General features: G+C 36.9%; 1 protein-coding gene across 1 annotated transcript; it reads right to left on the reverse strand.

The window, feature by feature from the left end:
* Positions 1-533: 533 nt before the first annotated feature.
* LOC110748223 (purine permease 21-like) lies at positions 534-3,772 on the reverse strand. Its single transcript, XM_021948237.2, has 2 exons — positions 3,454-3,772; positions 534-1,898 (listed from the first exon to the last, which is right to left on the reverse strand). The coding sequence occupies exons 1-2, from the start codon at positions 3,491-3,493 to the stop codon at positions 769-771; spliced, it is 1,170 nt and encodes a 389-aa protein (XP_021803929.1). The 5' UTR covers positions 3,494-3,772; the 3' UTR covers positions 534-768.
* Positions 3,773-26,408: the final 22,636 nt, after the last annotated feature.

A 26,408-nucleotide genomic window follows, 5' to 3' on the forward strand; every position in this document is an offset into this window, starting at 1 on the left:
GCCCATGGTGTCATGCCTTACTAACCATGTAAAACAGATCAATGCTTGAAGATGCATATCAAAGTTTTCCAAATTTTTATAGTTTTATCTTAGAGGACCCAAAATCTAGATTGCTTGCCTTGGCCAGTAAGCATAAATGTCCCCTGTGCACCTATTTATGCATGCAAGGTTTTCAGCTCATGTATCTGGTGGATTGTTACTAGTCCAAAAAATACGTTCAATTATTTTTAAAAGGTAAGTTAATTAGGACAGACTAAATTTTGTATTTATTTGATTTGATTTCTCAATTCCATGACTCCTCAACCAACATGTTTTTCTTTTTGTATGAGAATTATTCGTATGTAAGGTCCTTATTTTGGAGAAATTATAGAATACTACAGTAGTACGACCACATGGTATATCTTGTACGAGTGTTATAATATGAGTGGACAACAAAGTTTATTTTCCCCCCTTTTAAGGAATAGTATCAATAAACATGCGCTGATATTATAATACGTGTATAAAATGTACCTTGTGGCCGTACTATCGTAGTATTATGAAATACCAAATTTCTCTTTTAGCATCAAATTTATCGACATGAATTCGTTCATTCATCAAGCAGAATGCAATGTCTGGTTTTGTCTCTAATCACCTAAAATATAAAAATCTGGTTACCTAAACAAGGGATTTAAAGGAAATTCATGCACATTAAAATTTTAAAAATAAGATAAGTAGCATGATATATTTTTCTTTCCCACCAGAAAGCACTAATGCAACTTTCTTCCTCAATTAAGCTCTTCCCAGCAGCACTGATTCTTTAGGAGCTTCACTTGCATTTGGATCTTCAGTCTCCGACTTACGACGATCGTCAAGGTAGTGCTGATAGACATAGGAAACGAAACCCCAAAGAGCCACGACTATTGCTATCACCTTCAAGCCATGCATCCTGTCATGGAAAACAATCACAGCCAAAACTTGAATGACAGGCAAACCCAGAGCACTTATGACATTGGAGAACAGAGATGACACCTCAAAAATCAACCCAACCGCACCAATCACAAAAACCTGCCAAGCAATACTTGTCCAAACCAAGATCATAACATAAGAAGCCTTCCCTATTTCAAACTCATCCATCTCTCTCTTTAGGCCCTTCCACTCTCCACTTGCAAAAAGTCCAACCAAGGCAGCACATGTTGCTACCAATGATTCATAGATTATCACGTCCATGACAACTATGTATGTTTTCTTTCTGATGACCTTGTTGAAGGCAAACTGTGTCAAGGCAAGCGATAATCCGGTCCCGGCAGAAGCACCAACAGTGCATATGAATCCAGCTGCATACTTCCCTTGAGAGACTCTTCCTGTATTAGAAGTACCTTCCGAGTTGTCATTAGCTTGAAAAACAAGAAGAGTGGAGGAGATGGTGACAAGAACTATAGAATTGATGATAAATGGAGTGAACTTTTGGGAGTTGAGAAAGAAGGAGAAGAGGGCTGTAAATCCCAATTGGGAGGCACAGATGAGTGAGAAAGTAGAAACAGGAAGATATAAAAGCCCAAATGAAGTCAAGAAACAGCTTCCTGTTATGAGTAGGCCAAGGGTCACACAGACCAGTGCAAGGATTAATACAGATGGTCCTTTTGTGGTGGGATTAATTTTCTTGGATTTTAAGAAAAAATAGAAAGGAAGGAGGATTGGAAACCCTACAAGTTGAACAAGTGCTCCTATCCATTTGCTCTTTCCACCTTTTTCAAAGTATAGTCTTCCCAAAAGTGTTCCTGCTGACTGGCCAGAGAGGGCAAAGAATATATAGGTGGCTATAAGAAACCACCACTTGAATTTTCTGCCTTGAGGGATTTTTGATTCATTGTTGACACTTGTGTGTTCATTTGAGTTTCCCCCTTTGTCATCTTCAACAGCTAGAAATTCAAATTGTACAATGATGATTGATGAGACCATTATGATTGGTGAAACATTTAAAATCCCAAAAAATACCCTTAATTATTCAATATTTTAACAAAGAAAGAAATGTATTAAATGAGGATGTCATATTAAATATAGAAGGCGGCTTTTTTTAAATATAGATATACCGTGAAACATTCCAAATCCCCACAAGCCTTTGGTTAATATAAATACTAAAATAGAAGACACTTTATTGAGTACATTCATAATTTATTTAAATTAAAATAAATTAAAATATAAATAAAATAACATATATTGCAATTATCTATAAAAACATTGGAAGTTATCCCTAAAAACTAGGGGTGGGCATGGGTTAGTTGGGTTGGTTGGGTTGGTTTTGATCTCAACTCTCAACCCAACTCAAACATAATTGGTTTATGATTTCTTGAATCCAAGACCTGCTCGTTATTAGGCGAACTCAAACCAGACCAACCCTCTTATGATCGGGTTGGACGGTTCGATCGGGTTCACTCAAAATTGTGTCCATACCTAGGTTTTGGTCCTAACCAGCAACCCAACCCATACATAGAGGTTTATGATTTATTGGACTCAAGACTTGCTTGTTATTAGGCCAGCTCAAATCAACCCAACCCTCTTGTGATCGGGTCAGTTAGTTCTCGAAATTGTGCCAAACCCTACTAAAAAGAGGAGACAGCTACCTTAAACACTTACCTTTTAAATTAAAAAAATATATAAAATCATTAAGAAAAACCCAAATGGTGTTAGTTTCTATTTTAAAAAAGTAACAAGTTTTCTGAGTTTCAGCAAATTACCATGAAAATAAAGAGAATTTCTCAATTAAAAAAAAAAAATTAGATCAATTGGCATGCACAAAGTGTGTGTAACCCCCCTCCTCTTTGTATTAAAAAAAAAAAGTGGTGTTGGAGGATGGTAAGGATATAAGAGAGGAATTGCACTTTGAGGAATGCATAATGATTTTTTTTTTTTGGTTGTCAATAACAATTCCTGAAAAAGAAAATTAAAGGTAAATTGAGACTAGCACCATAGTTCACGGTTTCGGAAATTGTTATTGGCACTCCAAATAAATATTTTGGTCAATAACACTTTGATGAATGCATGATGACTTTTTTAAAGCGCCTCTAATAATTTCTTTCTAGAATTGTGTAAACTGTACCAACCAAATGTAGTTTGCAACGTCTTTCGTTACATTCGAAGTTTTCTTTCATATGCTTCTCTCTCACTTTGGGTTATATTGTGGATTTTGGTTGTAGCTACTTAGAGTTTTCTCTCATATACTCTTAAAATTCAGGCCATGCCCAGAAGTGAAGAATTAGTATACACCTAAAATCCAATAATTTGTTGATATGCTTCATGAGAAACAATTGATTTCAAGGATTTGTGCAAGAATTAAAACTCCAAAAGTGATTGGAATTAATGCATATACTTGAGTAGAGAGCTGCATCTGTTGGTAAAGTATAGCATGATGATAAGTTCTAGACATAACTGATTTTAATACTCAAAGGGGGAAAACAGAGAAAGTGAGCTCCTTACCCATGATGTGAAGCTGCAGTTGTTGCTGACCTTGTGCCATGCCAAAGGTGAACAAGTTCCAGGGACATACGCAAAGGGGTTTTGGAGGGGTATGTAGAAAGCTTAATGCAAATGGAGATGAAATCTTGTAAATGGTTGTGTAGTTTTCCTTTTAGGTTTAACATGTATATATGATTATAAGATCCAACGAGCATCTTCTCATCTTCTTTGTAAGTTTTTTTTCTTTTCCAGGAGAGTTTTCCTTTAACAACAAAGCAAGAAAAGAAGGTTGCTCGAAGCTACCGAAGTTACTTAGATATTGGACACTCCCTTCTCTTTGGTTTAATGTGGATCTTCGGAACAGACAAGAACACCTGCTGCTTTGACTTTAGCTTGCTTATGTTTTTCTTTGCCTCTCAATAATTTTGGGCCCAAAACAGTAAGATTTTGATGTTTGAAAGGCATATCAGAAGAAGAAGACAAAAAAGAAAAATGCTTTGGAACTAAAAGGCCATATAATTTGGAGGACTAGAATTCTAAATTTCAAATGTATTGACGTGAATTAACCAACTAAATTAAGGAGATTTATTTCGTAAGTTAATTAGGTGATTTACTTCCTTATTTTATATAGTTGACACATCCTTGTATAATTATGAGTTATTCTTCTAATTAATTACCGTATCTATTTCCTTGTAAAGCACCCCTATAAACTCCTATAGAGTGCTGCTATTTAGACACACACCATTGACCACTTTAGCTGACCACCTTATGTAGAAATTGATGTGTCATGCCAACTCAATTAATGAATGTCACCATGTCAATTAAAAAACAAATTAAAAAACCTTAGCATTCCTAGTAAGTGGACTCATGGCAACACTCATTAATTGACATGGCATGACACATCAGTTGCCACATAAGGTGGTCAGCTAAGGTGGTCAATGTTGTGTGTCTAAATAGCATTACTCACTCCTATATATACCTCCTTATGAAAAAAATACAATTAAAAAAAATACAATTAATCTAAAGTATTCAAACCATATTCACATTTTAGCATGGTATCAGAGCAATCGATCATAGGTTATCTTTAAGCCCTCACATCATACCCTCAAATTCAAACACAAACCCTAAAACAAACTCCTTACCACTCAAATCAAATCATCTTATCAAACTCCTTAAACACATATCTCTCAAATCAAATTCATACATCAAATTCCTCAAATCAAAATTCCTCAAATCAAATTCCTCAAATTCTCAAATCAACTTATTACCCACAAACACGCACTCATATCAAATCTTACTTCCGCTGCGATGTCAGGACTCCTTACAATTCTCTTCCTCCTTCCGGACTCACAAAAGCATGTTGTCAATTATGCTGAATCGGCTACCCTGGTTCGTGTTTCTATCGCCACCACCAAAGGTTTTGCTTTCATACGTCCTCTCCAAAGCCCACATCGATTATTGACTTAGGTGCTACGGATCACATGACATTTGATCCTGGCCAACTTATTAGTCGCAAACCATCCACTCAGTCGATAGTGTTTGAGGGCTCTCTATCTCTCTCTAACTCCATACATCTGGATTTTGTATTGATTGTTCCAATCTTGGACCATAACTTGTTGTTTGTTGCACAACTTATTACTACTTTGGGGTGTTCTATAACATTTTGGTAGAATCATTGTGTTTTTTAGGACATTCTTATGGGGAAGACGATTGGTTGTGATACTAGGCGGGGCAACCTCTACTATTTGGACTGGGCACCGGATAGTGAGACCAAGGTTGGTCAAGCTTTCACAATAGGTGGAGCTAGTTCTGAGAGGTAGAGATACAAGGTTTGGTTATGGCATAAACGTCTTGGGCATGCCTCATTCGGTTATCTGAATAAGTTATTTCCATCATTATTTTCTAGTTTTGATGTTTCCAGCTTCCAATGTGATACGTGTGAATTGGCTAAGAGTCATCATGTTCTGTTCCCATTAAGTATAAATAAAAGTTTGGCTTCCTTCTCCCTTATTCATTCTGATGTTTGAGGGCCTGCTCAAATCGCTACTCCGGCTGGAGCTCGATGGTTTGTCACTTTCATTGATGACTGCACCTGAATGACCTGAGTTTCCCTTCTCAAAGCCAAAAGGGAAGTCAATTTAACGTTTCAATAGTTCCATAAAATGGTGGCAACTCAAATTCCTGCCCAAATCCAGGTTCTTCGTTGTGACAATGGCGACAATTTCTTAATCATGATCTCAAAAAATTCGTACAAGATCATGGCATTATACATCAACGCTCATGTCCATATACTCCCCAACAAAATGAGGTGGCTGAGAGAAAGAACCGACATTTGTTGGAAGTTGTTCGAACATCTCTATTTGGTGCCAACATGCCTCGTTCTTTTTTGGGCGAGGTCATCCTTTCTGCAGCTTATCTTATAAATAGGATTCTCTCAAGTATCTTGAATTTCCAAACTCCTCTTCAAACACTTCACCACCATCTCCAAATACCTCCCACCCTAAACCATGAACCAAGAACTTTCGGTTGTGTTGTAATCGTACACTTACATGATCACCAACGCAACAAATTGGATCCCCGCACAAAAAAGTGTGTTTTCCTTGGCTACGCCCCTCATCAGAAAGGCTACCGATATTATCACCCTACAAGTTAGAAGGTCTATACCTCCATTGATGTAGTTTTTCGGGAACATGACATATATTTTTCAAAAGTACATGAGTAGAATCTAGAGCCAAACACCATGTCTTATCTAGACTTTTTCACAACGGAAGAGACTCAGTATCGAAGCGACTGGTCGCCCCTCCAAAACGATTGGTCGCCTCCTTTTATCTGTGCACAAAAGGCGTCTCTGCCTCAAAGCGACCGGTCGCCTCTCCCACATGACTGGGCGCCCTCCTTTATTCTTTCACAAGCGGAGCTAGTGTGTCAAAACGACCAGTCGCTTTGTCCTCCTTTGTCAAACATTAAGCCTATGTGTCAAAATGACCGGTCACTAGTGGAAAATGATTGGTCGACTCCACGCTGCCAAAATCAGGAGGAGAAAGTTGAACTGTTTTATGAGATTTTGCGTGCTCCGAACCCACCTTTAGCTCTAGTACCACACCAATCACCTTCTGAGGAAGTCATTCAGGTAACATCTCCCCACCGAAACTGATAACACTAATGAAATATATCATGATGATTTGATTTTATAAAGCATGAAGGTACAAATACCTCTATATACCAACTTCCAGAAAGGAAGAACCAAGGTAAACCTCGAGTACAGTACGAAACAGATCTTAAAGCCAAAGAAAAATACCTCATCAATAATTATATATCTCTAAGCAAATGATCAGAGTTACATGTACACTTTGTGAAGCAGTTGGCTAATATATTTTTCCCCAATAGTGTGACTGAAGCACTAGAAGACTCGAAATGAAAAGAAGCCATGAATGAAGAAATGGGAGCTCTCCAGAAGAATGCCACATGGGAGCTCGTGCCTTTACCTCATGTAAAGACGACGATGGGATGCAGGTGGATCTATACTATGAAACTCAAAGTAGATGGATCCATTAAAAGATATAAAGCTAGAGTAGTGGCGCATGGGTACACATAGAGATATGGGGTGGACTTCCAGGAGACCTTTCCCCTAGTAGCCAAGATCAACATTATCAAAGTCCTACTATCTCTAGCAGCAAATCTTGATTGGACACTATTAGTTCAATGTTTAAAATGTCTTCTTATATGGAGACTTGGTATACATGGATTTACCACCATAATGTAATTTAGCTCATGACAAGAAAATCAAATTTGCAAGCTCAGAAAGTCATTATATGGGTTAAAACAAACTCTTAGGGCCTGGTTTGGCATATTTACTAAGTCCATGAAGAATTTTGGATACACTCAAAGTAATTCAGACCACACCCTGTTCTTGAAGCGTGATGAAGGAAAAATCACTACAGTAATTGTTTATGTGGATGACATGGTCGTAACTGGGAATGACATAGAAGAGCAACAGAAGCTACAAAAGTATTTGTCTCAGGAATTTGAGATGAAGGATTTAGGTGCTCTGAAATACTTCCTCGGAATTGAAGTAGCAAGGTCAAAAACTAGTATATTTCTGTTTCAAAGGAAGTATGTGATGGATCTACTCACTGAAATAGGAATGCTTGGATGTAAGCCTGCTGACACACCCATTGAGATGAATGACAAGTTATGTAAAGACATAGACCGGTTGCCAACCAATAAGGATACCAATGCCTTGTTGGAAGGTTGATATATTTGGCACACACAAGATCATATATTGCATGTGCTATGAGTGTGGTTAGTCAGTTTATACATTCACCCAGTGTTTCTCATAGGAATGCAGTTGATCGGATCTTAAGATACTTAAAGTTAGCCTTTGGAAATGGATTAATGTTCAGAAAGAATGGAAATCTTGAAGTTGTTGGATATATAGATGTTGATTGGGCTGGTTCCATTACAAATAGACGCTCTACATCAGGGTACTTTACATTCGTTGGAGGAGTCATCGGAGTAAAAAATGAAATGTGGTTTCTTGGTCCAGTGTAGAAGCAGAGTATCAAGGAATGGCTCAAGGAGTTTGTGAATTATTATGGATCAGAGGACTCTTGATAGAATTGGGTTTTAAACCAGAGAAGCAATGGAGTTACATTGTGATAACAAGTCAGCTATCGATATTGCTCATAATCCAGTTCAACATACTAAACATGTTGAGGTGGATAAACATTTCATCAAAGAAAAAATTGAGAACAAGATCATTTGTCTACCTTTTGTAAAATCAGAAGATCAATTAGCGAATGTCTTAACAAAAGCTGTCTGTGGACGAGTGTTTTATGACTCACTTACCAAGTTGGGCATTGGTGACATGTATGCACCAACTTGAGGAGGAGTGTTGACGTGAGTTAACCTACTAAATCAAGGAGATTTATTTCCTAAATTAATTAGGTGATTTACTTCCTTGTTTTATATAGTTGACACATCCTTGTATAATTAGGAGATATTCTCCTAATTAATTATTGTATCTATTTCCTTGTAAACTCCTATATATATACCTCCTTATGGAGAAGAATACAATTAACCTAAAGTATTCAAACCATATTCATATTTTAGCAAAATGAACAGTGTAGATCTTGAGCCTATAAAACGAGAGAACAATGGACTTGATTTGTAAGCAATCAGATACTCCAATTAGGGAGTTTAAATCTAACGTGGTGCAAATTAGGGTGTGTGTGAGAAACTCCCTTCCCATGTAGTTTAGACTATCTTTAGTACTAAAAAAAAAATAGTATGTACCTAATCATAGTCATTCAACTCTACTTTTTCCCTTGCTCATTTTGTGGACGGCCTCTTATCATGCTACTTCTTTCTTTGATAATGTTGTTTTCCATGTTACTTCTACATTTTTGTTCCAATTCTGGTGAGTTTAGCTATGTTCCAATTCATTGTTATATGTAAATCTTACATGGACATCATGTTCTTGACTCAAGAACTATATGAATTTTTTTATTGCTTTCAAGGAAGAAGCATGAACTTGATTGCTTAGTTTCTTTTCACACGTTTTTATTTCATAGATGTTTTATGTTGGATTCAACCAATCCAATTCAATTATAGAATTGAATTGGATTTGCATACTTAATTAGATATGATTGAATTCTAATATGGCAAATCCAATTATAGTCGGACGGATTGGATGCATGCGCATCAAAATAGTATGGATTGGATCCAATGCACCCCCTAGCACGAATAAGGTAAACTTGAAGCTTAAGCCTAAAAGAAACCCTAGAGCACACATGAAAGAAAAGAGCTTCACTAAGTTAATACGATATTCTGACAAGCAGGCCAAATCAAGAAACTAAAGTTCCAATTTGGTTGAGGTTACTTTGAGACTATGACAAGGTTAGGATTTACCAATCTCACATATTTCTGTTGGTCCCTTTTTTCGGGTCAACACCAATGGCCCGATTGGATTTCTGGCTCTTGAGAAGACTCCTTCAACCTTGGGTAAAATTGAAAGTTGGATCAAGTTGAGAAGAGCGGGCGAGCTCGAGCTGGGCCCTGATGACTTCCTTCTTCTGACCTAATTGTAAGTTGTGTAGGCATGGCGCTATTAGAGATGAGAACAGCCCAATAGACCTGGTATGTGTAATGTAGGGTCCTGTTTGATGGATTTGAGCTTGTTCTAGACTTCTGATAAGCCATTGTGCTCCAAGAGGGGGGGGGGGGGTATTGACTTGGATGAGTTCTTTTCTATGCCTCAATCAAGAGGACTTCAATATTCTTTCACTCGTGTGTTGTTGGTTTGATAGATACGGGCAATACCTAATCAAACAAGAAGAAAACCAATGTTGTGGTTAATGCTCCCTCGATTGGGTTCAAAAACCTAGTTTGGAGCCGAGATGACCCTAGATTGGGTCAAGATTTAGCCAATTCAGGCCCAATAGTGTTGACCAAAGCTGGAACCTTTCATACTATGGGCTTTTAAAAGGGTTTTGCCCATTGCTGGCCCAAATCCAAAAAAGCCATTTTCGTTATTTCTGAAAGCAAGAGGTTAAGCTTGGGTTTAATGTAATCTTATTTGAGAAATAAAACCTTCTTTGGCATTTGGCCCATTTTCCAAATATGGTACAAACATTGCCCCCTAGTTTCAATGTGCTCGAGTAAAGTTTATTGAAACTAAACCCTTCATATCCTTTGCGGTGTCAAATCATACTCAAAAAGAATATTTTTGAAAGTAACGCGCCAAACTGACAAAAGCAACTGTCATATCCACGTGTGACATTAATTTCAGCCTACTGGACAAAACCCCTCAACTTCTCCTTTTTCGAACTACTTCTTCTTTTTCTGAGAAAACTGTTGCGAAAACTTCATCTAAAGAACTTAATGTAATTTCTGAATTTTTTCAAGCTTCCTTATGACGTTTTTTGAAGAAAAAAAATGGCACCGAAGAAATCGAAAGCTTCTAAGGTTTCTGCTGACGCAACCCACTGGATTTCGGGACGAGGCGTTGCAGAACACGCTAAGGAATTCCAAATGGCCTTAGCACAAGAACAAACAGGGAGCTGGGTAAGACTTTACTCTCCCTTTCCCTTAAATATGAGAGATCCTCTTTACTCTCCCTTTCCCTTAAATATGAGAGATCCTCTTAGGACTCCTTTTCTAAGCCCACACTATCATCAAGCCAAGCCGGAGAAGTTATAGGCTTTGGATACATAGTTGGTCCGAGCCCCATTTCCTTACAGTCTGGAGGATATAAACTGGGGTTTCTGGAAAACGAATTTTGAGAGGCTAGGTCAGAACCCTAAAGTGCCCCTCATTGAGAATTATCTCCCTTGGAATAGTTGGGTGGACGAGATGGTTCCCAAGTATAAGGATAAATGGATGCATAATGGGATATTCTATGCCATTATGTTAGCAAAGCATCAAATCCACTTGAATGCATCTTTATTGGGTGCCACTTTGTGCTATTGGGATATCACCTCTAACACCTTTGCCTTTGGGCCTGGTCCAATGACCCCTACCCTCTTGGATATGGCTGCCCTTTTTGGTTTTAGGCCTTGGAGGATGAGCGTAGATGTCCTGGGGGACTATGAGTTGAAGAATCATAGGATCGAGACTCCAATGAAGACTACCAGAACAGAGATTGTGCATCTGCGAACCTATTCTGGATTCGTGATGACTTACCAAGGGATGGCTGCCACGCCCCGGAAACCTCACGTGCCAGTGCATCATACTCCCAAGTATTCCCGAAACACGTTAAGCCCTTTTTTATGTAGTTAAAATGAGTTGGATTAGAGTTTTATTGGCAGTGGGAAAATAAAATATTTAAGTTGAAACACTTTATTTAAAGAGATATTTAGTCATATACCCATTCTTAACACTAAAACTATAAATAAACCCTACACCATTTAATTTTTATAAACAAACCCAAAAAATGATAGCTGACTCTATTGAATTTAATTTTGATTATTAAATTGTCAAACTAAAAAAATTATTTAAATATTTATAATTTATTAAAATAAATAAATAAAACTAAATAAATGCTGCAAAGAAACCAACTAAAAATGTATAATTTATTAAATAAAAAAATTCTAATATTTTTTAAAGGCTAAAATTATCTTTATCTTATATCTTATTTATTTTTTCTCATTTTTCTTTCTTTCTTCCTTTTCTCTCCTTTTTCTTTTCTTCTTCCTTCCCATTCCCCGTTTCTTTTTTCTTTTTTGTCTCTCCCTCTCGATCTCACTCTCTAATTCTATCTCTTCTTTATTTTTTCTCATTTTTCTTTCTTTCTTCCTTTTCTCTCCTTTCTCTTTTCTTCTTCCTTCCCATTCCCCGTTTCTTTTTTCTTTTTTGTCTCTCCCTCTCGATCTCACTCTCTGGTTCTATCTCTTCTTTATTTTTTATCCAATATTGATACAATGATATCCTTCTTCTTCTCTCTCCTTTTCTATCTCCCCCTTCCAACCTTTCTCTAATTCCCCCTCATTTTCTCTCTCTTATTCCCCTTTGAATTCACAGATCTCTATCTCCTTCGAAGTCACAAATCTCCATTTGGTTTCACTGAGCCATAGTTGATGGTTTATGATTTTTCGGAAGGTTCAATTGGGTAGTCAAACAATATAGGTAGAATATTTTCAGATATATTTCATTCTCCAAAAGGAGGTATTTATAATACAGGATGTAAACCCTAGTAGGATTAAACTAGGAAAATAAGTGGTATCCTAATTATATAATATCTATACAAAGAGAAATAAATAAAACAATATCCTAATAGAATAGGGATATCTCGCTAACACTCCCCCTCAAGTTGGAGCAAAGACGTCACGCATGCCCAACTTGTCAAGCGAGTTGAGGAAGATACTTGTAGAAACAGCTTTCGTAAGAACATCAGCTAACTGATACTCTGAACGGATGAAGGGGAAGGACACAATCTCCGCATCCAACTTTTCTTTAATGAAATTTCGATCAACCTCCACATGCTTTGTACGGTCATGTTGTACAGGATTATGAGCAATTGCAATCGCAGCCGTATTGTCACAATATAAATCCATGGGTTTTTTAGGCCCAAAACCAAGGTCTTTCAACAATCTCCTCAACCATAGTAACTCAGATACACCATGGGCCATTCCCCGATACTCGGCCTCAGCACTAGATCTAGACACCACCTTTTGTTTCTTGCTCCTCCACGTAACAAGATTGCCACCTACAAACATAAAATACCCAGATGTCGAACGCCTATCTGTGGCTGAACCTGCCCAATCAGCATCTGTATACCCTTCTACATCCGTATGGCCATACTTGGAGAAAATTAACCCCTTGCCAGGAGTTACTTTCAGATACCTTAAAATACGAGTCACAGCCCCCATATGATCTACACTAGGAGAGTGCATAAACTGACTCACTATATTTACAGCATAGGCAATGTCCGAACGGGTATGAGCTAAATAAATCAACTTCCCCACAAGTCGTTGATAACGTTCTTTATCAGTCGGAACTTGATCGGGATATATCCCCAACTTATGATTCTACTCACTAGGGGTATCAATTGGTTTACAATCCAACATTCCAGTTTCTGCAAGTAAATCCAAAACATACTTTCTTTGGGATAGAAAAATACCATGTTTAGATCTGGCAACTTCAATCCCAAGAAAATACTTTAAATCACCTAATGATTTCATCTCGAACTCGGAAGCCAAATACTTCTGAAGACTCTGTATTTCTACATGATCATCTCCAGTCACAATCATATCATCAACATAAATAATTAAAGCCGTCAATTTACCTTTATGACACTTCAGAAACAAAGTATGATCAGAGTTACTTTGCACATACCCAAACTTCTTCATGGATGCAGCAAATCTTCCAAACCACGCTCTTGGAGACTGCTTTAATCCATACAAGGATTTCCGTAGCTTGCACACCACACCCTCCTTAGAGGTCACAGGGATACCCGGCGGAGGATCCATATATATTTCTTCCTTGAGGTCACCATGGAGGAATGCATTTTTGACATCAAATTGTAGCAGCGGCCAGTCATGGTTAGCAGCTAAGGATAAGAGTACGCGTACAGTGTTGAGCTTAGCTACTGGAGCAAAAGTCTCTGTGTAATCCACTCCATATGTCTGAGTATACCCTTTTGCTACCAATCTTGCCTTGTAACGGTCAATGGAACCATCAGCCTTGTGCTTCAAAGTAAACACCCATCTGCACCCAACTGCCTTTTTTCCTTTTGGTAAAGGAACTAACTCCCAAGTAGCATTCTTGTTCAAGGCTTCCATCTCAACATGCATTGCATCTACCCAGTTTTGATCAGAAAGAGCATCCTGCAACTTAGTTGGCACACATACACTAGATAATTGACACAAATATGATGCATGACTTAGATAAACGATGAGTTGACATATAATGGTTAATGGGATATTTAGACTTGGCATGTATATCAGGAGAATATTGCACTTTAGGTTTCCCACGGGTAGTACGTGGGGGCAAAGAATAGGTAGGCACATCACTAGAAAGTACCTCATTATCACAACTTGATTGAGGCAATGGCAGGGTAGAGGGGGGTCTATTATCAATTTCATCTGTACGAGTGTCTCCAATATCACTGTTATGTCCTTCTGAGAGAGGCTCGAAAACACCAAAAATATCGTCTAGCGACCGATCGTGACTTTCCTCGCGACCGGTCGCGTCACTCGTATCGGTACTGTCGTCGCTCGTCGAGGTGAGCGACCGGTCGCTTCCTATGTGCGACCGGTCGTTTCCTGGGCAGATTCGTTGGCGACCGGTCGTGAGATCACTGCGACCGATCGCTTCGCTCGTATCGGTACTGTACTGTTTCGTCGAGGCAGGCGACCAGTCGCTTCCTATGTGCGACCGGTCATTTTCATCACAGATTCGTTGGTGATCGGTCGCGTCTTCCCTACGACCGGTCGCTTCCTGTTCGCCAGAAATTCCTTCTTCAGTTCCAAAAACTTCCATATTTTCCACTCCGAAACTCTTCAATTCACTCCCCCTCTCCCCCTGAATTGGAGAGGAGGGAGAAACATAATAGGGTACTTCTTCATGAAATGTGACATCCAAAGTGATATGTACCTTCTGAGTAGGCGGGTGATAACACTTATAACCCTTCTGAGTAGTAGAATAACCAATGAAGACGCAGCGGAGAGCACAAGGATCAAGTTTACTCCGTTGATGGGAGTAGACATAAACATACGCAACACACCCAAACACCTTCGGAGGTAACTTAGAGACCGAAACCGGAGGAGTAAGAGCACACAACACATCAAGTGGAGTCTTGAAATCAAGAACCCGACTAGGAGTACGGTTAATCAAGTAGGCAGCGGCCAAGACACCATGTCCCCAAAGATGATGGGGAACAGACATATCCAACATCAGAGAGCGAGCAACTTCAAGTAACTGACGATTCTTCCTTTCAGACACACCATTCTGTTGAGGTGTGAATGGAGTGGTAGTTTGGTGAATGATACCTTGATCACGAAAGAACTGGGCCAAGGTATGATTCACATATTCACCGCCATTATCAGTGCGAAAAACTTTAACACGAGCATAGAACTGAGTAGACACCATGGCACAAAAGTCAGGAAGAATAGAGGCAACATCATGTTTATTCTTCATCAAATACACCCATGTTAAGCGAGTGCAGTCATCAATAAACGTAACAAACCAACGGAAACCATGAGAAGTCACACGAGCAGGACCCCAGACATCAGAATGTACTAACTCAAAAGGCACAGCAGCTTTATTATTACTTAAGGGAAAAACAGTACGGTGGCTCTTGGCCATTACACAAGTCTCACATTTGAAACTAGACTCATCACACGAACTAAATAACGAAGGAAACAAATGTCTAAGTTAACCAAACGACGGATGTCCTAAGCGACGATGCCATAACCAAAGTTGTTGCTTGTCTTTGACACTGCCACTCAGAGCTTTATTAGCGACACAATCACGAACTGCTGCAGCCGGCAACTGTAAGTAATATAACCCCCCTATCCGTTTACCATGCCCAATCTTCTCGTGAGTCCTGAGATCCTGGAAAAAACAATGGGTAGAATAGAAGGTAGCAGAAGCGTTAAGTGTATCAAGTAAACGCCCAACAGATAATAAATTGTAATGAATATTGGGAACCAAGAGGGCATGAGATAGAGGTAGAGAAGGGGTGAGATGGATGGTACCTTCACCGGTAACTGGGGAAGGTAAACCATTAGCACTAGTAATATAGGGGTCACGGGGGTTATGCGACAACTCATCAAACATATTATCATTATAAGTCATATGATCAGAAGCACCAGTGTCAATTATCCATGTAGTAGAACCCATACCTGGCATAGTATCGGAAGCACATAGATTTGCAGATGGAGCCGGAGGACGGGCCTCATCAGGAGTCACAGTGTAAGTGGCCTTGGGGCCATACATACGAACTTTGTAGTCAGCAAACCAATCAGGATAACCATGCTCCTTAAAACACTTCTCGGAGTAATGATTCCCATTACAATGGCGGCACTTAAGCGGACCTTCAAGAGAGGTAGAGGTAGGGGCGGAAGGACGAGATCCAGCAGAAGATCCAAACTTCCTAGACGGAGAGCGACCGGTCGCGTCGTGCTGGGCGACCGGTCGTTGACGTGCTGGGTCAACCTTGAGAGCCAGCGATCCCCCTCCAAGCATAGCGGACTGACGAGTATCTTCCTCCATGACCATGGCATAGGCTTCGAGAGGAGGTGGAACAGGACTAAGAGCAAGAATACGGCTACGAACACCATCATACGGTGGATCAAGCCCGCCAAGAAAATCATAAACTCGATCGGCTTCAATTTCTTTCAGACGACGAGCCCCATCAGTAGAACAACTATATTCATGCGGACGTACACAATCAATCTCTTGCCAGATAGCATGAAGTTTTTCATAGAACACTTTCACGGATTCACCATTCTGACCTATAAGGATGGATTGCCGTCGGAGTTGAAACAAACGAGAACTATTCTGAGTCACAGTATAGGTCTTCCGAGCAGCCTCCCATATATCATAGGCAGTATCACCATGTTCGAACAAGGCACGAACTGGTTTAGTCATGGAATTAAGAAGCCATGACTGCACCAGACAATTATCTTCCTCCCATTCAGCATAGGCAGCGGAATCTTGAGACGGAGCAGGCTTCTTCCCATTGATCCAACTTGCCATACGATGACTAGTAATCGTAATACGCGCACCACGAGACCAAGAGGCATAATTGGAGCCATCCAATTTGTCAGACGCAATCGGGGTAGAGTAATCACGCGAGGGACGTGACTCCGTAGATGTAGACGCACTAGTACCAATCACAACCTTGGAATCATCACCCATGATAGCAGCGGAAACAAACACAACACAAAGCAGATACGATAAACACAACACAGGCACGGGCACAAGAACCCTAAAAGGAAATTAGGGCACAGAGTAGAACACGGCACAAGAACCCTAAAAAAGAAATTAGGGCACAGAGTAGAACACGGGTGGGCACAACACACACAGGTCACCAGAAAGTCGGCTCTGATGCCAAGTCAAACAATATGGGTAGAATATTTTCAGATATATTTCATTCTCCAAAAGGAGGTATTTATAATACAGGATGTAAACCCTAGTAGGATTAAACTAGGAAAATAAGTGGTATCCTAATTACATAATATCTATACAAAGAGAAATAAATAAAACAATATCCTAATAGAATAGGGATATCTTGCTAACAGGTTTGACAGTGGTGATTGAATTGGGTTGTGGTTTCACTAGGTTTGAATTGGTGGTGGTTGATTTAAGTGGCTGGGTTTGAATTGGTGGTGGTTGGTTCGAGTGATTGGGTTTGATGACGATCTGTGGTGATTCTGGTTGTTCGGCTGGGTTTATGGTGGTGACAGTTTTGGGTGAAGAAGAAGAAGAAACTGGTTATCGTCAAACTCACGTGTTCTGTTTAGCGAGCCAGCTATTTTGCGAACCATGTTTCAAGCTCGCTATAATGGACGAGCGAGTGAGGCAATTTTTTTTATACTGTTGGACTATATAATCTCATTTAAGTTAGTCCCCCTTCTTACTAAACATGGGTTTCGAGTGCTGTTTAACCCAGTCCAGTCCAATGAGGCCTCCCAAACATGCCCCTAGTAGCTAGTCTCAAAAAATTAAGTTGTTGGGGAATGAATTAACAATGCATATCGAGCTTACACGCTCCCTTACATGCATAGTCATCATGCGCGTAGAGAGACAAATAGAGAGACAAATAGATAGAGGGGAAGATACAATCATATATAAATGCAACCCCTGCAAACCAACAAAGATGTTGAGTAAGGGAATTGACTTACGATATTTTGTAAAGAATGCTCTGATGATGTCAGACAATCGTAACTCCAAAAACTTAAGTTGTCTGACAAGGGAGGAATCAAGAATTTTCGGTGGGTGGGCTACTAAAATTTTTAGCTTAAAATCTAATGCTCTTTTTAAATTTAAAAAAATAAAAAATCTTTCCTCTGTAGTTTGAATCCGTTAATTTTTTTTGACATCAACCTAATAAGCTTCTAAGATGCAAAGTGCAAAAATATAAATAATTATGTTTCACACATATATATTAGTTGTAAACAGAAGATCAATATAATTAGGTTAACGTACTGTTCTGTTCTTGAAAGAGAACACAAAACAAAACAAAAGGCAGCAGATTTTGCAAAGGAAAAAACCAAAAGGCAACAGATTTTGCAAAGGAAAAAACCAAAAGGCAGCAAACTTGTTGTGGTTTATTATAAGTTTTTCTTCAAAATTTACGGGCTACAATCCACCACAGCCTTAGTTGTGGTTCCATCCCTGTTGTCAGAGAATGCGTCAACAATGTGCATATGAAACTTAAGAAAAAAATGCCTAATTGCCAACCTGGAATCATGTATTTTGGTTGGAGTGAGGCATGAGCAAAGCATGTTTCTGTGAGAGTAACATCTCAGCATTTGTATTGGGATCAAAATATACAGAAGCTTGTCTGGTTGCATCCCAAACCCATGTGCTATTCATGTGTGATCCCCTCCCACCTCCAAAAGAAAAAAAAAAAAAAAAACTTAAATTACATTGTCTTCATCGCCAGCATAATTTGCCATCATAAAATAGAATAAACATTTTCGTAATTAGAAAATAAAAATGGAAAATTTAAACCAAACCCCACATTCCCACATGTTCTCCGTTTTGAGTGCATGGTGGTGGGCCTCATGTAACTTTTAAATATGACATCCTTCAATGTACACTTTTGTTAATAATATATCAAAACCCCTTGTTATTATGCCTAAGATTTTGGACGTCCCTAATTAAATAATTAAATAATGCTAAATCACTATTATTGAGATACCAATGGGTGAGGTTGTGGGGAAATTATAGAATACTATGGTAGTATGGTTATATGGTACATCTTATACACGTGTTATAATATGGATGGATGACAGAGTTTATTTCCCCCCCCTTTTAGGGAATAGTATCTATAAATATCCACTTATAATATAACACATGTACAATATATATCACGTAACTGTACTATCGTAGTATTCTATAATCTCTCAAGCTTGTGGGATGGCAACCATGTTATTATATGGATACTACTTCCTTACCTGTAAGGAAATACTCTTCTTTTCTGCGAATCATAATTTGACATATATATAAAAATAATTCATCAAAAACACAAAAAATGAAAACTTATATGCATACATGTCACACTACTATTGGTAGAAATATAGGAACTTCTATTTACTTGATAAGAAGGGAAGTATTTTCTTTATTATATTATGCATGTCTCTTTTTTCCTTGCGTGGTTTTTAGTTTCTACACCAATGTTTGAGTACTTTTATTTTATTTTTTTATTATCCAAATAGATAATTTTTGTTTTCTTTTAAAAGGTGTTGATTTAGAAATTTACTTCCCATGCATGCAATGCGTTTCAAGTCAATATTTCAATGACACAATATTTAGATAAGTTGATATACATATTTCAATGACACAATATTTAGCATGCAAAATATGGACTACATGCAAGTTGTCTTTCCACTTCAATTAGAACAACTCTGAGATTGACCTAACGTCATTTTAAAAATTGAAGAAAGCTATTTGTGCTACCCAATTACCCTTATGCATTTTAGTGCGGAAGCGCAAATGTACAATCAGTCGTGCTCGCTAGAGGATCTAAAAATGAGGAACTGTGAACAACTTTATTTTATTTTATAACAACCCTTTAATTGTGTTAATTCCCTGTCTAACAACGGAAAATAGATGACCTCTCAAAAGACCCGATTTATATCCACTTTAGATCCTGACTCATTTGACTAATTCAAATTGAAAAACGCCATTTGCTTCACTTTCCACCTTGACTTGTTTCTATCCTGAGCCGAGCTCAAATGGTACAAAACCAATCCAAACTCGATACGAACTCGAGTTGCATGTTGTGAATTTTAGATACCTACAAAATAGAGGTTAATTTGAACACAAATTATACACGCAAGTGCACAAGGTCAATCGTAATTTAGTAAGGCAAGCACGAGGTCATTACCATAAGGGTTGATTTCTTAACTTTGAAGTAATTAAACCTAATTTAACTTAACAAACACTTAGACAAATTAAAATGGAATTCAAACATATAACTTACACACATAAACATAAACGAGATTTTAAAATAAATGATTTGAAGGCAAATAAGAAAACAATTAATTAAACACACAAACAAAGGACAATATAACTGGTTTTCAATAAGATATGACGGCACTAGGACAATGAATCCACTCCTAATACTCTTCTCTAATCTCTTATTCCCTTCCTCTTCGTTACTCAAATTATATTGTTGACTAATTCCCTTTAGCGAGAATTATCTGTATGGTATTTAGGCTAACTCACATACCCTAACATGCAATTCGACTATGGTATTTAGTCAAATCTGATCATGCAAGAATTCATTAAGCCTAATGGAATCCAATATAAGCCATGCAACTCCCTAGGAATATGATATTAATTACCCTAAGCAAATCACAATTCTTAATCACGAGAAGCAAGTCTCAAACTCCGTATGGTATTTATGCAAGTTTGCATCAAATAACTCAATCAAAAACCTAGATGGTAGCTAAGCATCCAAGCAATCAATCATGGATAAAATAGTGATTAAAAATCCAATGCTAACAAGAAAGTGTTTAGTTACACATGGTTATAGGTAACATTAAAATAAAAAATAAATAAAAAGACATGGAAAAAGAATAGTTATGGGCAGCAACCCAAAACCTCCTGTAATTTTATTGATTCCCAAACCCCTTGTGTTGCCGCTCCCTCCCATCATTTCAAGTTTCAAGTTAGTAGAATTTGTATTTTTTATGAAATTGATACATGTTCTTCATGGATTAGAATTTAGTGATATGATTTTGTTATTTGAATTGGAGATCATTGAGAGTTGTGGTCAGCTATTAAAGCTTGGTTGCTGGTCACTGCTCTAGATTTATTTCTCAATAACTTGCTCTACCAAATGATTATAAGCCCAAAAAGTCAGATAATTGATCTTTGCTAAAGAGGATAGAGAGAAAATTGTACAAGATGTGTGTGAGAGATATATTTGAAATAGACATTGCTGCATCTGAGATCTTCAAAAACCCTTCTTTTTCCGGGTATTGGACAAAGGGTTTCTAGGGTAGGTTGGGGTTGATGGTAGAGTATTAGTGTGTGTGTCAGTTTTTATTTATTTATTATTATTTTTAAATTTTTTTTATAAAATAATTGGATAGAAAATGACTCATTTGTCCTAAAAAAAGCCACAACCGTTTAGCAGAAAGAAATTTCGACACTTTTACATTATGACCCTATATGACCCGAGAATCCTAGATCTCCCACTCTTGTGTTTATGACTATTAAAAAAACATAAGCATTTCCATATGTTCTATATCCACAATATAGTTCAAATTCATGGCTGCTAGTTGGGATTTTTTTCGAAATAACGGTTTTGGTTTTCTTGTGTCGAAACGATTTTGGTCCTTGTTAGTTTAGGTGATAAATTTCACTTTCATACATGTAGTTTCGATTTCCGCAATCTTAACACTTACGTTTAATAACTGCCGCAATAATCACTTGATTCCGTCAGTTTAAGTTACATGTACTTGTCATGTGCTCATTTTGTCAAAATAATAAAAATGGACAAAACTAAATGATCATTGTAATAGCCAGTACCACATGTGTTAAAATGCAAAAATTTAAACTATAAAGACCAAAGTAACTTCTCCCGAGGGAGTTAAAATCTAGATTTTGCCTTGAATCTTATGCCAGTTATTACATAATATGGTATAATAAGATAAAACAATGATCTTGATCCCTAGGACTTCATGCAGAAAACAATGATCTTGATCTAATTAACCTAAGTAAATCGAAGATAGATCCAAAGCTAGGTTTCTTGGAAATTGATAGATTAATGCATGAATGACTATCAGTGAGATCCTTGTAAGTTCACTGACGCATACTTCAAGAGATGATAGTTTTAGGTCGGCATTTTGTATGTGAACATTTTTATCATGGTCAGAGTTAAAATTTACCATATCAAGCTTATTGGACACTTTTTTTACGTCAAAGTTTCTTAAATAAAAAAGTTAAAAATGCTTTCTGACAACTAAAAGCATTTTTAATAGTGTGTGACAGAAAAATTTAAAGGTGCTTATAGATTATAAAACCTACTAGTGGTTTTATAAGAATCACTTCTAAGTGCGCTTTTTCATAAAGCAATTTAATTTTTATTAAATTTTTTGACATTCTTCTATAAGAAGAAGTTCTTAAAATAACACTTGTAAACATAAGTGCTGAAGGAGTCCTAAACAGATTCTTTCCTAATAGACATTAGAAAAGTTAGCAAACCCAGTTTATACGTGACTGATTTAATTACTTCTCTTGCTGTCGTCAAAAAGTACTGCTCGCATATCAGAAAATTCAAAAGAATTAATTAAATTACATATTAGATAAAGATTAATGTATGAGAATTAGGATGTAAGGAAACATGCATATTGCTTTTGACCAATTGGCCTATAACCCATATTTTTGCTTAATAGATTTTATAGTTGACTTGCATCATTTTATGGATTTGGTTAATAATCACGTGGATATATGAATATAGCTTAGTTGGTTGAGCTCTTCTACTTTTATCTGTATGTGGGCAAAGGTTTGAAAACCCTAAGCACCCAATGAATACTTGTAAACAGGGACGAATCCAGGATTTCAAAATACACTGGGCTGGATTTCCCTTATAAACAAACTCGACAGTACGAGTGAATTTCATTGATAACAAAAATTATACACCTAATCAAGGGGATATATTGGGCCGTACCCTCAAAATACATCTAGTACATAAGATATAAACTAGTAAAAAAAGATAATAATAAATAAACATGAAATGCAAATACATAATACAACTATTTGAGTTGTACCCTTCTAGGCTTCAAAGAGTTGAAATCAGTAATTATTGATTCGTTATCAATACTACCAGCAAATTCTTTTTCTATGTGAAGTATCATACAATCAGCAAGAAACTCATCATCTATCTTGTTTTGAAGTCGATTTTTGATAAGTCTCATAGAAGAAAATTCACATTCTATTGTTGCTATAGAAACCGGAAGAGTTAACACTAAGTGAATCAATCTATCAATCAAGTGGTAGGTGTGTATTAACCCTATTTCAAGTAAGTTTTGATTCTGTTTGCTGTGAATGCAGGTACGAAGTGGGCTATTCCTTCTATTTAGCTATAGATATTTTTTTTTTTGGGCTAAGACTACATCACATATAAAAATCTTCTTTTTTTTTTTGGCATGGGCTATAGCCCATACAGCCCATTAGCTGCATTCGTCCCTGCTTGTAAACCCCCCTCCCACAATCGATTGAACTAGAAAAAAAAAAAAAAAAACCCAAATCCCTCCAATCAATTATCAAATTGAAATCCTAATAAGTGGCTCCATACTATTAAATTTCATACAAATCAATCATGTATATTAAATATTATAGTAAATTTGGTTTACATCCTTCAAATTCAATTCGCCGTAACTACAACCCTTCACTTTTTGTTCCTATAAATAATACCCAATTTGTATAAGTAAAACCCATGACTAGGATCCAACTCAGCAAGTTACCTAATTAAGCATAAAATCTGATGAGTGCTTCTATTTCCACCCACCTATTCTATTTCCCCACCCACCTTATCTTCAAAATTTAAAAACAAATTTATCCATTTGTAAAATGACTTTTAAGGACTTTAGATTAAAAAAAACACATATTCTCCTTCATCCTTGTCAAACCCCAACCCCTCCCTCTCTTCCTCATCCCGACCAAACCCAAATCAAAATTCCAATAAAGCTTCAAAATTTCTAGATGGGTCCAATCCAATTCCATCATATTTCTCCTCAGTTTCTGAACCCAAGGGCACAGGCTTTCTATTCCATTTGCTCAGTTTACTCTTCATCTTCTTTCTAATTTTGGCATTTCTCTCCGTTATTGTTTTCGTTCGGTGGAGTGACGATGAACATTGAGAGCGATTTTCTTTATTTTTAAAAAAATTTAATAATACTTTACAGAGGATCCCAAGCGTTTTGATTGACAGGGGTTGAAGGTTTGAAGCATGCTTTGAATGAAAGTAAAAAGAATCTGCTTGAATTAATAATTAAAGGGTATTTTAGGAATAATGGCGGGTGTAAAAATAGGATAATGTTTGTTCAAATTTACATGGTGGGTGGGAAGATAAGGTGGTGGGGAATAGGACTGGGGGGTGGAAATAGCAGCACTCAATCTAATTTATTGTACTTTTCAGATTCCAAAAATACCCCCAACTAAGCCATTATTGCATTTTGTATATTAATGTAGGAATCAATATGGAAACAGTTTTTAATTGGATTGTATATAATGACAGACATCTCCAAATGGTTGTAATGGATGTAGAAATTAATTTGGAAATATTTTTTAAAATTTAACAATAAATACAGATTTAGGTAATCGGTTTGTTTAATAAAAATGTTTATGTTATTTTCTTTTTATGAATTATACATGACTAATAATCTACTTTATAATTGTTTATGAATAATACTGTACATACTAATTATGTTGAAAAAATAATGTACCTATTACTTGTTCTATGAAAAATAACTAATAATCTTTTTATTGTTTGTTTTATGAAAAATATAATTTACCTAGTATGAATAGTGTACCTGTTTTTAATTTATAAAAAGTGTACATAATTATCTATTCCAATATACCTACATTATACGACATCCAATATACCTACATTAATTTTAATGTACTTACGATTAGGATTTAGGTATTATATGTCATCCAATATACCTACCATTTGAATAATATACCTACTAAGAAAATATGTGTAGGTAAATTACCTACATTATACGACATCCAATATACCTACATTAATTTTAATATACCTACATTATATGTAATTATGGTTTATATGTATAGCTATATATACATATTATTTATGAACGAACATATATTATATATATTATGAGAATGTTTTGATTTGTTGAGTCCAGCAACACCATAATAATGGAAAGGCTAGATATTAAGGATTGTTTAGGAAAAATCGCTGGATAATAAAAATGGCAGGGTTTTGTAAATAAGTAATAAGAAATGGGAAACTTTTATCCTTCATGGCATCCGTTTTCAAAATTGGGTTTTGGTTGGAAGTAAATATGTAGATGAATTTTTGTATAGACTATTAGAGTTACAAACAATGGAATAAATTGTGTGTCGTATAAGATTTTCTTTAAATGTAGGGAAAAAGAAAACAATTGAATACCACCTTATTTTAAACAAACAAGCCTTTGTTGTCGTCGAGAGAAACCCTAGTCCCCTCTGTCCCAAAAAACATTCTTAGAATCGTTTTCACTTTGAGGAGGAAGCCACTGTTCTTCCTCCCCTCTCCCCTCTTATCTTCCTCCTTTCTCCTCTTCCCCCATTTTCAAAGATAGAAGGTTTCCCCTATTTGTCTTCGTTTTGTTATGATTTTCCTTGAACCATTACAGGCGGCTGCATCTTGACGTCGGATCTCCACCTGCGTTTTGGTGTCAGATCTCCACCACCATTTTTTTTTTGTTGCTGTTTTTTTATATTTGGAATAAGTTGTAGAGATTCTTTGAGTTCTGTGTAGTTTTTACCTCTCCTTTTGTGAGAGCTTTACACCTCTCCTTTGTGAGAGCTTTTCATCTCTTCTTTGTAAGAGTTTTATTTGTATTGTTATGGCTTGATTTTTTCAAGCTTTATCCTTTTGATTATTCTGAGTTTGCAATCTTAGTTGGGATGCCTATACCAGAGTTTCTTTGATCCTATGTGATCGTTAGTGGAGGCATACCAAATTGTTTTAATTTTGATATTAGATCGCTTCGTTTAACGGCCCTTTGTGACTAGTGATTTTTTTTGGCTGAATTATGAATGCAATTCCAGAATTTCTCAAAAAAAAAAATATATACCTCCTTATCCTTATCTTTGACACTCCAAAAACCCCTCCTTATGACTCACCAAAAATATGCTAAGTGACTTTTCATGTGGAGATATATACCATTGAGTGAGAGAGAAGAGAGATGGAGGGAGGAGAAGATAAATCCCATGCACAAGAAGAAGAAACTCACGCCTAAAGAAGAAGAAACCAAATGAATTGTAAACAAATCAGAAATAATAAACATCAAATGCCACCAGTTTGGCAATAATAAAATTTCACCAAATCGGGTTGAAAAATAAAGTCCCAAGTATAACAAAGGTATTTTAGGAAGAGAAAATCCAGAATCTGACTCATCTAGCAAGTTGTGTAAACCTTACTTAGTCGAAACCTAGTCAATGGATTTAACCCACGAACAAATGAACTTCAAATAGAAAAAAATGAACCGTACGAGGAAAGCTTAATTTTCTACAACAACAATATCCAGTAAAGAGGATATGTATGCTTTGGGCGGTTGGGTTCA

Source organism: Prunus avium, chromosome 5 (genome assembly GCF_965620075.1).
Source record: "Prunus avium chromosome 5, drPruAviu1.hap1.1, whole genome shotgun sequence".
Taxonomy (NCBI): Eukaryota; Viridiplantae; Streptophyta; class Magnoliopsida; order Rosales; family Rosaceae; genus Prunus; species Prunus avium.